General features: G+C 36.5%; 1 protein-coding gene across 4 annotated transcripts in view; it reads left to right on the top strand.

Moving 5' to 3' along the window:
- LOC138691298 (pre-piRNA 3'-exonuclease trimmer-like) overlaps positions 1-16395 on the top strand; it is a 355843-nt gene that overhangs the window by 153496 nt on the left and 185952 nt on the right. For all 4 annotated transcript variants that reach the window (XM_069813142.1, XM_069813140.1, XM_069813143.1 and 1 more), the window contains one exon: positions 2667-2829. In XM_069813142.1, the coding sequence (XP_069669243.1) occupies positions 2667-2829 (163 nt within the window). The remainder of the gene's footprint in view (positions 1-2666; positions 2830-16395) is intronic.

Below are 16395 nucleotides of genomic sequence, written 5' to 3'. Positions count from 1 at the left end.
TAGTGAATGGATAATATGAGATATCTTTGTGTTCATTCAGGAAGTCATCTGCATGCTTGTCCAAATCCCAGATGATGTCTAAAAAGGGGTTCTTTTGCTGTTGTGTTAGTCATTCATCTGTAGCTAATATACATTCTTTTAAAGCACTCTTGAAAAGTCTAAACACATGATAATTGCACTGCAAGAAATCTTAGTTTGTACATCGGAAGCTGTAAACCTTCATAGTACATTAGCTGCATAGTCTCATCTCTCAACATGTCTCAACACATGGATGTGTATTTTCATGCAACAAGACATTGTTTTTTGTCAGATTTCCTGAGATTTTGTTCTTGATCACTGAATAGATGTTAAAGATATTTTGCTTGTGAATTTACATATGCTGACAGTTTTGACCACTGAAGAATTGATTTTCCACTCATTGGTTTATTTTTATCATAAATGCAACCTTCACGTATATTATCTCACAAGCAGTCTTCCATAACAGCTGCTTTGCTTTTTTATGATCAAAGTGAGAATATGAAACTAAGAAAAAGAAACCGTGGTTTGATGAAGATTGTTGCATGGCAGTAGAAAGATCAAAATTGAAGTTCTTACAGGATCCAGTTGAGGCGAATAGAGATAATTATTTCAATAAAAGATGGGAAGCAAATCATACGCTTAGGAATAAAAAGAGAGATTACTTGAAGGAAAAACTGAATGAGGTAGAAACAAATAGTAAAAATAAAAATATTAGAGATTTATATAAGGGCATAAAGGAATTCAAGAATGGATATTAGGCAAGGGTAAACGTGATCAAGGATGAGAATGGTGACTTGCTTGCAGACGCTCATTCAATCCTGAACAGATGGAAAAATTATTTTGGACAACTACTAAATATACATAGGCCAAATAGGAATGATCGGGACGAAATTGAAATATAAACTGCTGAGCCATATATACCCGAACCCACACTTTCTGAAGTCGAAATTGCGATAGAAAATCTGAAAAATTATAAGTCTCCAGGTATCGATCAAATTCCAGCAGAATTAATACAAGAGGGTGGAAGCGCATTATCTAACGAAATTTATAAGCTTGTACTTGCTATTTGGGAAAAGGAAATTGTACCAGATCAATGGAAGGAGTCCATAATCGTACCTATCTTTAAGAAGGGGGACAAGACTAACTGTAGTAACTTTCGAGGAATATCACTTTTGTTGACATCGTACAAAATTTTGTCCAATATTCTTTTGAGAAGGTTAACTCCATATGTAGATGAAATTATCGGGGATCATCAGTGTGGTTTTAGGCGTAATAGATCACCTATTGACCACATATTTTGTATTTGACAGATAATGGAGAAAAAATGGGAGTATAAGGGTACAGTGTATCAGTTATTCATAGATTTCAAAAGGTCATATGACTCGGTTAAGAGAGAAGTTTTATATGATATTCTTATTGAATTTGGTATTCCCAAGAAACTAGTTTGATTAATTAAAATGTGTCTCAGTGAAACGTACAGCAGAGTTCGTATCGGTCAGTTTCTGTCAGATGTGTTTCCAATTCACTGTGGGCTGAAGCAAGGAGAAGCACTATCTCCTTTACTTTTTAACTTTGCTCTAGAGTATGCCATTAGGAAAGTCCAAGATAACAGAGAGGGTTTGGAATTGAACGGGTTACATCAGCTGCTTGTCTATGCGGATGACGTGAATATGTTAGGAGAAAATCCACAAACGATTAGGGAAAACATGGAAATTTTACTTGAAGCAAGTAAAGCGATAGGTTTGGAAGTAAATCCCGAAAAGACAAAGTATATGATTATGTCTCGTGACGAGAATATTGTACGAAATGGAAATATAAAAATTGGAGATTTATCTTTTGAAGAAGTGGAGAAATTCAAATATCTGGGAGCAGCAGTAACAAATATAAATGATACTCAGGAAGAAATTAAACACAGAATAAATATGGGAAATGCCTGTTATTATTCGGTTGAGAAACTTTTATCATCCAGTCTGCTGTCAAAAAATCTGAAAGTTAGAATTTATAAGACAGTTATATTACCGGTTCTTCTGTATGGTTGTGAAACTTGGACTCTCACTTTGAGAGAGGTTAAGGGTGTTTGAGAATAAGGTGCTTAGGAAAATATTTGGGGCTAAGAGGGATGAAGTTACAGGCGAATGGAGAAAGTTACACAACTCAGAACTTCACGCATTGTATTCTTTACCTGACATAATTAGGAACATTAAATCCAGACGTTTGAGATGGGCAGGGCATGTAGCACATATGGGCGAATCCAGAAATGCATATAGAGTGTTAGTTGGGCGGCCGGAGGGAAAAAGACCTTTAGGGAGGCCGAGACGTAGATGGGAAGATAATATTAAAATGGATTTGAGGGAGGTGAGATATGATGATAGAGACTGGATTAATCTTGCACAGGATAGGGACCGATGGCGGGCTTATGTGAGGGCGGCAATGAACCTCCGGGTTCCTTAAAAGCCAGTAAGTATGTAAGTAAGTGAGAAAATACAAGAAATATGTGTGCAGGCCAGTTTGAACCCAGTATTACTCGTTCAAACACAAAAAAAAAATAAACTAACTTCATTTGGTCATTGTCTGTATACTTATGTTGATAATATTAGGTACAATTTCAGTATTTTTTAGTACTAAGCCAAATCTTTTTGTGTTTTCAGACACACAGCTGAAGGTTCCTAAATGTAGTGCAACTGGCGCAGAAAATTATGATCCATCTCAAGAACTCGATGTTAAATTTCATGAAGCAGGATGGGATTCATATTGTACAGGTTATTGCTTTATTCGGATGGCTCACATATTTGCCCACGTAACTCTAGGCAGGTATGTATGAAGTAATTATTGTAATTGAAATTAAATAATGTTAGTGTAGCAAAGCCTTGGACACAAGCAAATTGTTTCTGCATGAGATGACACTGACTCACTCTATCTGTAACTACTGTGTTAAATAATTCAGTTTTGAATTACTGTTGCTGACTGGTTGGTATCTAATCTTGAGCAGTTGACGATGATGCCATTTGTTCTCTTGCACTCCAGTATTCATATATAACTTCTCCTACTCATTTCTCATCTACACCTTCACGTGGTGCAATCTGTTATAAACAAACGAAGTTCAGGAGACAAAGTCAAAGCAATATACATATACTATGCTGTGTAGAGGAAATGCTACACTAAATAAGGGTATAAGCCCTGTATTTAGGTAGCGCTACACCCATGAGCCTGAAAAAAAATGTGTGTGTGTAGTCTAATGCTCAATATTTAACAGTGAAGTCATTCTCCTTCTTGCTTCCCAATATTTAGATGTAAGGTTCATAAAATTTTCCAGAGATTCACAGATTTTTAGATGTTCCATGTCCATGGCATCTTCTTTATTGCACAACAAACATTTAGTAGAGTCCAATAAGCTGATTCGGTGTAGATGTTTTGTAAGAAAATCATGGCCAGTAAACAGTCTGAACATGGCCACAGCAGATTTTCGTGGTAGATCAGGAATGGATTTTAAATCTTGTAGTAAATTGTTCTATCTTGAATTTTGATGTTCACTGGAGAATCAGTGTGGTAATTGGTGTTAATTTTCGTTTTGATAACTCGTTTTATGGACTCGTATGAAAAACTGTAGTTCTTCTTTACATTTATTCTAGTTCCTTTCTTGGCCAACATATCAGCTTTCTCATTACCATATATTCCACAATGGGCTGGGATCCATTGGAGAACTAAGGTCTTATTTAAATTTTGAATCTGCTTTAACATACAATGGATTTCCTTAATTTTTTCTGATTTAGCAAAAGTAGTTGTACTAACTCCCAGGATTGCAGCTTTGGAATCAGATAATAGAACTATACTTTTGCATTTCTGTAACCAAGGAAAAACATTTTGGAGAGCTGCATAGATAGCTTCAAGTTCACCATCAAAATCTGTTGTACATTTGCCAGCATTTTTATAAAATAGAAAATATTGACAAGTAGCACCTGCTCCAGCTCCTTTATCTGGATTCATGAGTGAGCCATATGTGTAAATATGTAACCAAGCATCCTGTAGATATCTTGTGTTAATAGTGTGAAGAGTAATGGATTTTGCAATTTCTGGGTAAGTATCTCTTTTGTGGAAAATTTCATCTAGATCGAGATGGTAATTCACTCTGAAATTATTTATTGGATTATACTGAAGTATTATATTTTCTTTTCCAATTGGTATTTTTAGATTTTTCCTAATCTTTACGACTTCCTGTTTGAATCTGTTTTGGGTCTTTAGTGTAGATGTGGAATTATATCTGTTCCATTTGTCAGATTTGGGATTTTGATGCAGAGAGTTCCATTTTTTCCCTTGAGATTGTTTTATCAAATTTTGTTTGTTAAAGTCTAAGTATGTAGATTTAATAAATCTTTTCACAGAGTAATACGTAGACTTAGTAACAGGTCTGTAAGTAGCAGTGCTGCTCTTCTTTGTTAAAGCATCCGAATTCTCGTTTCCCAGAATTCCACAATGGGATGGTATCCATTGGAATACAATTCTTTTATTGAGTGATATTAATTGAGAGAGCATTTTAGCTATTTCTGCTGTTTGAGATGAAGGTGTGTGTTTAGAGACTATTGATAGAATAGCTGCTTTGGAGTCTGACAATATAACTACATTCATGTGGCATAGAAGATTCCTGAGACTTTCACTTATTGCAATGATTTCACCATCAAAACTTGTTGTTCCATATCCAAGAGATCTATAAAGTGAGAAGAGACAGCACGTAACACCTGCACCGGCACCTTGTTCTCTGGAGATCAAGGATCCGTCGGTGTATAAATGAAGCCAGTTTTGTGGAGGGTACCTAATATTAATTGTGTCTAAAGACAATTGTTATTTCAGTATTCAGTATTTCAATGTTTACTTCTGATTCCAGTATTTCTTCTGTTAAATTTAGATTATATTCTATATTTAATATAGTTAAAGGGTTTGGTTTAATTTTTAAGTTTTCTTTTAAATTCGGGATATTGATTTTCTGTTTTAATTCTTGAACAATCGATATGAAACTTTTTTGAGTTTTCAATCTACATAGAGGACTGTATGAATGCCAATTGTTTCCTGGTAATCTGGTAAGTTTTCCATATTGAATCAGTGCTTTTTCTTCTATTGTCATTTTGATGCTGTTAATATTAGTGAGGAATCTCATAGAATCTATTGGAGTTGTTTTGATTCCACCAGTAATGAGTCTGAGAGCTTGGTTTTGAACATATTTTATGTCGTTTATGAAAGGTGAAGTAATTAAAATTTCTCCGCAGTATGTCAGCACTGGCTGTATAAACATTTTGTATGTAGTGTTCAAAGTATTCCTAGAGCATCCCCATTTCTTTCCTGCTAGTCTTTTTAGAAGGGAGAATCTTTTACGAGCTTTTTCAGAAATGTATTTCAGATGGTTGCTCCATGTTAACTTACTATCGAAAATAACTCCTAGATATTTGGATTCATAAGTCCTAGGAAGGCATTGGCCATTGTATTGGATATTGAATTCTCTTTCTTTTTTACCAAGTGAAAATATTTGGTAGTTACTTTTGCTTAAATTGAGTGTCATCAAATTTGATGTATTCCATTCATGTAGTTGATTTAGAGCTTTAAGAGCAGAATTTTGAATTTTGTCTCTATGTCTGTAAGATCTGGAAGTCCACAAAACTATATCATCTGCAAATAGTGCTGTTTTCATGTTTGATTCCTCTAATAGGGAGGGTTAAGTCATTTATATAAATATTGAATAAAGTTGTGCTGAGGACAGCGCCCTGGGGTAGACCTCGATATGTTTGTCTGTAACTAGAAAGTGAGTTATTGAATTTAGTGGCAATGAATCTTTGACTAAGGAATTCTGATATCCATTGGAACATATTGCTGGAGATACCTAATTTTTGGAGTTTTAGTAATAATTTATTTCTCCAAACAGAGTCATATGCTAACTGAAAGTCAATAAATATTGCCAAGGTATCTTCTTTCTTGTTAAAACTGTCTTTTATTTCTTGGCCGAGGTGTACGACTTGTTCATTGGTAGAGTGTACTATCAAAATGTACTCCTAGGTAACAAGCACTGTCTGTTCCTTGTAACTTAGCATCACTGTAGTTAAGATTTACTTCAACAGATTTCGTTCGTAATGAGAAGAGTTGGAATTTTGTTTTTGCTGTATTTACTGACATTATTTGAACACCAAATTTTAAGTTCATCTAGAGATGATTTCTTGGAGTTTTTCAAATTTTTTTTTGTTTTTTGCGAAGTCCAAATGACCAAGTCATCAGCAAAAAGTGCTTTTTATAGGTCTTGCAAGTACGGATTACTGACGGAAGGAATGCGAATCAAACACAGCGATAAGGAAGAGCGGACGAGAGGAAAGGTCACGAGATAACTTGAATGATATTCAAGAGTACAGTCGGAAGAGAAATGACATCGATAGAATCAGTCTTGCGTTGTGATAGTTACATTACGACTTTAGTTTGTTCCATTGCATGTGAATACGTGTCTTGTATCGCACGGTATTATTATTTCATTCGTAAACATATGTTGCGCGTTTAATTACCTTCGAATTTTTCTCTTCCTACGTTCTTTATTTTCACAGCGATGTCCTCATTTGTTCATCTTCTTGGAAGAGACAGTACTTCCATCGGCTCGCACCTCTCCCCCCTCGGCGTGCCTACATACACACGTCAAAACAGACAGCAACGGTAGTCATTTCTTGCGTGAGCTATAGCACTAGATTTTCCCAGTTGTTGTGGTAGGTCATACTGTATATATTAAACAATACTATGCTTAATACAGCACCTTGCGGTAAGCCAAGATGTGTTTGCTTATATTTGGAAATTGCCTCTCCATAGGTTGTAGAGCAATATCTTAGAGTAATGAACTCGGATATCCATCTTAACATATTGGCTTTAATGCCTAATTGCTGAAGTTTCATGATGAGTTTGTATCTCCAAACATTATCATATGCCGATTTAAGGTCAACACATATAGCTAATGTATCCTTTTTCTTGTTAAATCCGTCCTTAATATCCTGACTTAATAAAATTGTTTGTTTATATGTTGAATGGTTTCTCCAGAACCCTGCTTGCTGTGGTGATAGAAGGTTATTTGTTTCTAAAAACCAGTTTAACCTATTAGATATCATTTTCTCCATTACCTTTGCCACATAGCTAATTAATGATATAGGTCTCTGAGAACCAATTTTGTCCGCAGGCTTACGGGGTTTCAATATTGGGATAATTTTACTCTTTTTCCAATTTGTAGGAACTGAAGTTTTCCAGACATAGTTACAGAAATTAAGGAGAGCACTCTTAGCTTTAAAGCCTAGGTTCTTGAGAAATTCAGAACTCTTGCTTGTCGCTGTTTTCATGTTGCGAAATGTTTCATCACTTGATCATGTCATTTTGGATTTTTTTTTCCAGTTGCAGCAACAGTTCTTTCTCGATTGACGTAAGTGCAAGAGAAGATAGCGTGTCTTGACAGGTACTATTTCTACAATAAGTTTTTATTTTCTTCAGTGCTGAGAAGCTTCTTTCAGCATTTGCTGTAGACACTGGTATCATCGCAAATCATTCTAATATGTACTGTATATATTAGGAAGACATTTGCAAATGTTGTCCTTAACAAAGTACACTAGTAACTCTTGAAGTATTGTACGTTCTGCTGTAGATCACGACTGTTGTAAAACACTATCAGTTCATTTTTAAGACTCTCACTGTCGAAGTGATCAGAGAAATAGTTCACTAGTGATGAAAATGCAACAGCAGGGAAGTTCTTAGAAAAACATTCAAATTTTTTAGCATCGAGTAATTTTAGAAAATATAATTTCTTTAGGTCATCGAATCTCACTTGCATTTATCTTGTCAGTGGATCAAAATATTAAAGTGCAGCATCTTCTCTTGATTTTGGGAAGAGTGTCTCCAGTTTCATTAGCAGCTGATTTAAAATGTCTCTCGTATGCTGCATCACTTCTTGATTTTTTCAGAAATTCAGTCTTTTCACAGTGCAGAAATCGGTATCACTAGTTTTCGTATGGAGAATGTCGAAGAAAATACTAGTTTTCAAAAACACTTCACTGAAAACCGAAAGCAAGAAATTAAATTCAAAGTCTTCTAATAGATGAATAAATCCATTAGCTTCCCTAATTGTCGTATCATCTCACTTCCTTGAATCGCCTTCAAAAATTCCAGTAAACATTACTATAGGGTTAACAACTGGGAAAGCTCCGTTGTAGGAGGTTACTAAACCTTACCGCTGCGCTGGAGGTGGAGTCAGAGTTTCTCTGCTTTAATCTGAACCACTATCGCTACTGATTGACGTCATCTGATGCATCACTGCTATCAGTTAAACATTCGTCTAACGAAAAATTATTGTGTGAGTTTTACTGTCTATTACATTAGCCCTAGAAAAATATTGTTCTTTGTTATTTTTAACGTGTTCAACACATTTCTTCCACTTGTCTTTTCCATGGTCTGTGAAAAGGTGGTGACACAGTCGTTCCTTTACATTAAGTGGAGAACCCAATTTCTGTTACAAAAATCCAATTGAAAAGACTGGAGACAACTGACTAAACATTTTAGTCTGTCCCTTTAAGTAAATAAAACCAATGAAAACAATAAATACTTATTTTTAAAGCATGGTTAGGTTTTGAAGATAAATAATGTTTATGTACTCGCTACTTGATGGACCACGAGCAGTCAGACATAAACTTAATAAGTGATGAAATCTTGTTAACTTATTCTATTAACATGGGGTTTTTTTCACCATAAAGTAGAATCTATTTAGACAATTTCATACACTCCAGCTACCCACTTATCTCTTCAAGAAAGTTTATCGCTGATCGATTTTCTACTTTAAAAACATATTTTCCCAAACTACATTAGTATAAAACAAACCTCAATTAAGAAATCTTACATTTGTTATATTGCGGAGACTCAAACATCTTAAAGATCTGCAAACAATACTCTTCAACATACTTCTTTCCTTATTAGAATCTATTACTTTTTGAGTTATTATTAAGTATAAAAATGCGAAAATATTCTGCTTCATTGGAAGCCTTCTTCCGTTATTGGTTGACAATTAGGAAGGAGGAGGTGAATAATATATTGTGTCACTCTTTTAGATTGACACATGCACAGACCAACGGAGTTTTCTAAGTTGTTCCCGTATAGAGGATTTTCCTTAAGCAATTTTACAGATTCAACCAAACGAGATTTGACATTCCATCGAGTTTGGGCATCTTTTGGTAATCTGAGTTTGGTCACATTGGTAAGTGCCTCCATACGTTTTGAAGACTGGTGAAAAAACGAAGGAAACCACCGATACTGACAAAGAAAACCCTACATCCCGCTATGCTACTGCAGCTCTTAGACAACACTAGGTTTAGTCTGTGTGCATGTCAGTGCACAAATAATGCCTGGTTAGCTTTCTGCTTGATCTTCGCCTGTAGACCATTTAATTCTCCCGCCATAAGTGCTGCACCATCGTAAGCTTGCGCAACAAGTTTTCCCTTGTAATTCAATGACTGCAGTTGTTCGTCCAGTAAATTGTACAGGGCAGTGGCTGTTCTATCGGCAGTGACAATGTGGAAACCAAAAATGCGTTCTTCAATATAACCACATGGATCTACATATCTCAAAATTATGGAGCACTGTTCAGTGAGAGAGACATCTGAAGTTTCATCAGCTTCCACAGCAAAGAAGTCAGATTTCTGAATTTTGTCCTCTATTTCTTTTCTTAGAAGACAGGCAACTGATTCAATTAAATCATTTTGTATTGTTTTTGACAAATCAACAAATGCTTTAGAATTGTTTAAATGCATTTGCAGTACTTCATCGTGCTTCATTTGTAGTTTGAAAAGCTCGCGATAATTTCCTTGGTTTGACGATGTTTCACTTTCGTCATGTCCCCTGAAAGCGAGTTCTTGCCTTCCTAATAGACACACAGTGTCCACTAAACTGGATAAAACATGTCGATTTTGTTTCACCTGTTCATCATGTTTCGCACGAGAAACTCTGGCTGCTTCACTTAATGCTAGATCAATGTGATATTCCTTTTTACCGAAGAATGTTAATTTTAGTGAGTCGCCGAGATGCTCCCATGATTTTTCTTGCCTTTGAATCCCGTGGCCTAGATTCTTAATGTCATTGAATCCACTAAAGGATCAAACATCCTTGGAATTTGAAAACAAAACACACGAAAAACAGAAAAGAATTTGTCTTTGTTCACAACCATGGTACCATGTTGTGGAAAATTGCAGTTTCCTGTCTTTGCTGGTTCCACATGTAAGACCAGGTAGTGGTGGAGTTGGCCTTCCCTTTCGTATGAAGAATTAAGAATTAGCCACGAAATCCCGTGAAGGGCAAGGGCCTCCTGACTATGCAGAGTGGCTTGTCAATCAGTTTCCGGTTAGCCACTCTGGGAATGATGGTCACTTTTGTAATGTAATAGTTTAGGATGCTGTCTGGGTTAACACTGAAGGGTCCACTGTTCGCCAGTCACTGTTTGGGTTGCAAGACACTTTGTGATTAGTTTGCATTGTTGTCGGTCTTTCACTGTTCTTGACCATAGATGGCCGAATCTTGATCTAAATTCGTCTGTCCACCTTGTCTTCTGTCTTCCAGCGTTGCGTTTGCCAATCCTTGGGTCCCATGTTGTAAGGATGTGTGTCCACTGGTTCTCGCTGAGTCGCATCACGTGTCCTGCCCATTTCTTCTTCAGCTTGTTGGTCGTTTCTGCTGCGTCTTTGAGATGTGTTTGTCTCCTTATGTCTTCGTTACGTAGTCTGTGTCTGAGTGTGATGTTCAGCATCTTTCTCTCCATTTTCCTTTGGCACTTTCTCAGCATGTCCCGCTCTCTTTCCGTTAGAGACCATGTCTGTGCTCCGAATAGGAGAACTGGAAGGATGCAGCTGTTCATGACTCCGCTTCTTAATTTAAAATTGTAAGTCTTGTCTGTCAGAATGAAACTGAGGCTCCAAAATCTCTTCCATGCGTTTCCGATTCTTCTTTGAATCTCGTTCTGTCGTCTGTTGTGAAAGGACATTAGTTGGGCGAGGTAGATGTATTCTGTCACGTAGTCTAGTTGTTTGCTTCCTATTGTGATTGGTATTTTGAAGTTGTTAGTCATAACTTTTGTTTTCTGTGGGAGCTCTACTTCCGTGCTGAGGTTCTGTAGCTGCACTATCATTGCTTCTAGTTTTTTGGCTGACGTGGCTAAGAGTACAATGTCGTCTGCAAATCGTATATTAGAGAGTTTCTTCCCGTCAATAATTATAACATCATTGAGCTTTCTCTTTCTGAACACTTCTTTGTGAAGGCTGTTGAACATTTTAGGGGACATAGGGTCTCCCTGTCTGACTCCTCTTTCAAGTCTGAATTTTTTTTCCTTCCTTGTCTAGTCTGATTTTTGCTGCGCTGTTGGCGTAGATTTTTGTTAATATTCTTATGTATTTCGTTTCCACACCATGTCGTTTCAATGCTGTCATGATGGATATATGTTCAACTGAGTCGAATGCCTTTGAGTAGCCAATGAAGGCTAGGTACAGGCTGAGGTTAAATTCTTCTGCTTTTTCGATCAATTGCGAGAGTGCTTGGAGATGGTCCGTTGTAGAATAACCAGAACGGAAACCTGCTTGCTCGACTGGTTGGTTTTCTTCCAGAGTTAGAGTTATTCTGCATAAGAGGATTGTTGAGAAAAGTTTGTAGAGTGTGGACATCAAACTAATGGGTTGGTAATTGTTCATATCGTCTCTAGGACCTTTATTGTGGTTCAGGATTATTGTGTTTTTGCTCCATTATTCTGGTATTTCTTCGGTGTTCAGTATTTTATTGAAGAGGTTCGTTAAGTAGATTGCTAGAGTCGATGCCAATTTGGAAGGCGGTTGTCTGCTAGTGTTTGCGTCGAGAGAGACAGATAGCAAGAGCAAGGCAGCGTACAACATTGCCACATCGTACTTCACGAGCATGTGCAATACAAATAGCGCAGGAGGGAATTTAAATTATCAAAAGACAATAATGACCTTAGCCATTGATTACTGTAAGCAAGACACCAAACAAACCCTCTTTCCTTCACTAACAATATTCTTTACACGGTTCTCAATCCCACACCACATGCTTCTGCAGTCGTTTCTTGCATGTTGGCAACATTGCTGCCAGCATCAAGATGGCTGGCAGCGTTCTGCTCGTTAACGTTTTTAAAATAAATTATACACCTTAAACACTATTTTCCGCGCCTGCTTGTGTAATACTTGTCTTTTTACAGTCTCTTCTTCCATTTATTTACCTTACATATACACAGTAAATTTAGTTTTACGTATTCAATGTATTGAAACACTCGCATATGAACAAACGAACTCGGGAAGTGCTTGTTATAGACTGATTCTGATTGGTTCTATTGTACAAGCTTGTGACGTACATACCAGAAATGCTACAGTGCATATAGAAGCTAACCGCCTTCTGAAATGCCGCCTAGTCTAGCTCGTTTGGTCCGAGTTTTAGGTATTCGTTGAGAATTCCTTCATCTCCTGGTGATATTTCGGATTTTAGTCTCTTCACAGCTGTTTCGACTTCACTTTTTAGTATTGGGAGGACTGGGGAGTTGTCGTTTTCCAGGGATGAGATAAATGTTGATAACTTGCTGGCTGTATTCGGGATCATGCTGCTATATAATTTGCTGTAGAAGTCAGTTGCAATTTCTGTTCTGTCCTTGATTATTTTTCATTTGTTTGATCCAAAGTTTTCCTTTGCTCAGTTCTTGTTTGATTCTTTTGATAGATTTCCTATTTCTCAATTCTTTTTCAATTACTTCTATTTTGTGTTTGTGAATGTCTCTTCTTATTGTTCGCTTGGTGAGTCTGTTTGCCATTTCATAGCTATCTTGTGTGGCAAAATTTTCGTCCCTTAATCTTCTGAGTTCTTCTCTATTTTCTAAGAGCTGAAGGGTTTCCTGACTTAATTTGGTGTTCTTTCTGCTTGAGGGATCTTTCGAGAGTGAGTGTCTGGCTGTGTCTTTTATGGTTTTTACTAGGTTGGCATATGTTGTCGGTATGTCGTCCGTTGTACTTGGTTTGTTGAGATTTTCAGCGAGTAGCCTGTTGTATTCAGTTTGGTCCAATGAGTTTGGTTTCGGGGAAGGGTGTTGATGCAATTTCCTCCTTATGGATTTCTTCTTAATGTTGATTGAAGCGTGGACCACTATGTGGTCAGTATCTATTTTTATATTCTTGTCTATGTCTACATCATGAACTAGTTGTATGTAGCAATAATCTATTCTTGTAAACTGAGTTTTCTAAATTGTCCAAAATATAATATGTTTTCACTTTCATTAATTGTTGAATAATTGCACAAATTAACAATTACGAGAAAATTCACAACCTCGCAGCATTTTTCGAGCACACTACAGCATCACATGTGTTGGAAGAGACTAGCTACTAACATGGAACCGGAACTGTTTTACTGAACTGGGAAATAATCTGTTATAAAAGTGAGAACACTGCACCCACCAACGTGGTCTGTGTTGACAAATGTACATTTTAAGATATGTTTTTGAAGACTGTAAGTTGTTGTCAAGTCATATTAGTCATACTACCATTATTGTTAAAATATAGTTTCAGCATTTGAGGTTTAAGTGAGCTGCTGGTGGCTGATTAATTTCTTTTTGTTTATATTAAAAATAGAGCACTTTCAATTTCAAATATATTTGTACAAAACTGACAACTTGGCTGTCGTCCTGTCTATAGTAATGTAGAACTGCTTTCACTTTCTTTTATGTAAAACCGACTTTTAACTTTCAGATATCCTCGAAAGTTTCAAACCATGAATAATAGCCTATATAAAGTGCAATGAATAATATTTTATCTATAATTAAAAAAAAAAGCTTATATGGTGTTTTTCATAGCTTTGTATTAAAACTGTTTTTATTGTGGCTCCTATGGTGTTATAATCTGGTTGAATGCAACATTGCTAGATGGCAGCAGTAGCAAGCTTGTTACACGACCATTCGGTCTCTGTCTGCTACACTATTTACCACACATGCGAAGAATCAGAGAAGGATCTCCTCCCTACCTGTTCATTCACTTGCTTTAAAACTCTGATTCTTTCTCTGGCTGCTAGTGCACTGTTGTCTATGTGTATTAACTGCAGTAGAGGAGGAAAGGATTGACTTTCGTCCTCATAAACAATCTTGCATCCTTCTCACAGTTTTCGCGCAGCATATGAGCACATGTCGTTTAAAACTAGTTCAACTAGATTTTCTTATAGCTGTGAACTTAAAAATTATCGAATCTTTCTCGAATTTCAAGGCACATATTTTATTTGGTATTTACTTTCAAAAGTTGTGATACTCACGGTTTCCAAGGCAGGACTACAAGCAATAAGATCACTACACCCTGAAAATTCTAAAATAAGAGAAATACACACCCTTGAAGAATTATAATTCAAGCATTACATAAGGAAATTGTAATCCAATGGATACCAGCACATTGCCAAATTGCAGGAAATGAAGCAGCTGACCTTTTTGCGAAAAAAGGAACAACCATTAAACAAACTACTAATTCTAAATTATCCTTCCAGAATGCTAAAATCTAGATTAAACACAAAGTCTGTCAAGCCTGCAGGACAAGACATTCTGAAGATAGCGAGAACAAATCCTTGAGCATACTGTTGAAGGATAAATCTATCATTCCTGATCTACCTCAGAAGAAATCTGTGGTATTGTTTTGCTCACTGCTGGTCATGACTGCTTGGCCTCACACCTGCATAGGATCAGTATATTCCCTTCGCCACACTATACTCTCTGCTTGGACGTGAATTCCATAATGAATAAAGACCACTTACTGCAGTGTCCAGCGATTAAAGTTCCATAAGCATTGGCAGCAACAACAACAACAACAATTTTCAAAAGAAGAAAAATGTGAAGAGGATGTTCCTTCCTTCCCTCCCCGAAGAATCGCCACTGACTGTGATTAATCGTGTAGGGAAAAGATACCACATAAAAACAGAAGATTTTATAAAATTAGAAAATACCCTAGTGCCTAACATTTTATCAGCCTTTAATTGCATTAATAATAACAAGCGAGGAAAGTGTGTTAAAGAATTACCTTAATAAAGTGAAACATTGCACAGATATAGAAGATCTTGTAAATTAATTCACATATTGCCTTACAAGAAATTGTGACACAGTGTTCAGGGTATTGAGAGACGGGAAATGTGGTACCGTAGAAAAATCAGTACCATGGTGGACATGTGAGCTCACAGTATTGTGGAAAAAGACACTCGCACTTAGGAGGAGGTATCAAACAACGAGGAACAATGAAATCTTGAGGCATGAGAGGAAACTTCGCTATTACAAAGGAAAAAGGACCTACCAAGCAAAATTGCAAGAAGAGAAAATTAAATTCTGGAAAAAAATTCCGCTCTCGAACATATGAATCCGACCCTTGGAATGCAGTCTACAAATTGGCAACTGGGAAATTACAAAATAAAACTACACTAACAATTCTTCAATTCAAATAGAACCTACACTACAGACTTGGACAGCACAATCGAACACATGATACAACACTTTATACCAGTGGATAGTGAGAGCACTGATAGTCAATACCATTCATATATTAGAAAGCAAGTAACAGAACATATTAATTCACCAGATGATGAGGAATTCTCACAAGAAGAAATATTGGCAGTTCTAGAAAAGTTCGACCCAAGCAAGGCACCAGGGGAAGATGGTTTGACCTGCAAAATACTTTTAAAGACATTCTAGTTTTTTCCTACATTCGTTACAGAAATTTATAACAAATGTCTCAGAGAGGGATGTTTTCCAAAACAATGGAAACACTTGACCATAATCCCCATAGTCAAACCTGGAAAAGAACAGAGCACAGAAGCAACTAAATACCGACCAATTAGCTTATTAAACGTAGGTGAAAAACTCCTCAAGAAACCTGATTGATAGGATAAACCATCATATCTATTCTACAAACACACTGAACACTAATCAGTATGGTTTTATTCCACAGAAGAGTACAGTTAATGCAGTGCGACCAAAAACTAAGGCCATGTTGATAATAAGAAGAAGAAACATAGATACTGATAACATCAACATATATCTGAACAATAGAAAACTGGAAATAGCAAATGAAATTAAATACCATACTTAGAAATCCATGTTGACAGCAAGCTAACATTCGACAAACACATAGACGCCATATCGAAAAAAATGCATCTCACTTATACATATGCTGGGAAGATTGGCAAAACAACAATGGATTCTGGGCCACAGATCATTTAAGATCATCTATGAAGAAGCACTGATCTCACTACTTACATACAGGTCACCAGTCTGGGAAGTGGCTTTACAGAAACAAACAAATCTCCGAAAGCTGCAAAGAGTACAAAGACTCA

The sequence above is a fragment of the Periplaneta americana genome, chromosome 16 (assembly GCF_040183065.1).
Source record: "Periplaneta americana isolate PAMFEO1 chromosome 16, P.americana_PAMFEO1_priV1, whole genome shotgun sequence".
In the NCBI taxonomy this organism is placed as follows: Eukaryota; Metazoa; Arthropoda; class Insecta; order Blattodea; family Blattidae; genus Periplaneta; species Periplaneta americana.
The sequence above is the reverse complement of the archived record's forward strand: the minus strand, read 5'-3'. Positions and strand labels throughout refer to the sequence as shown.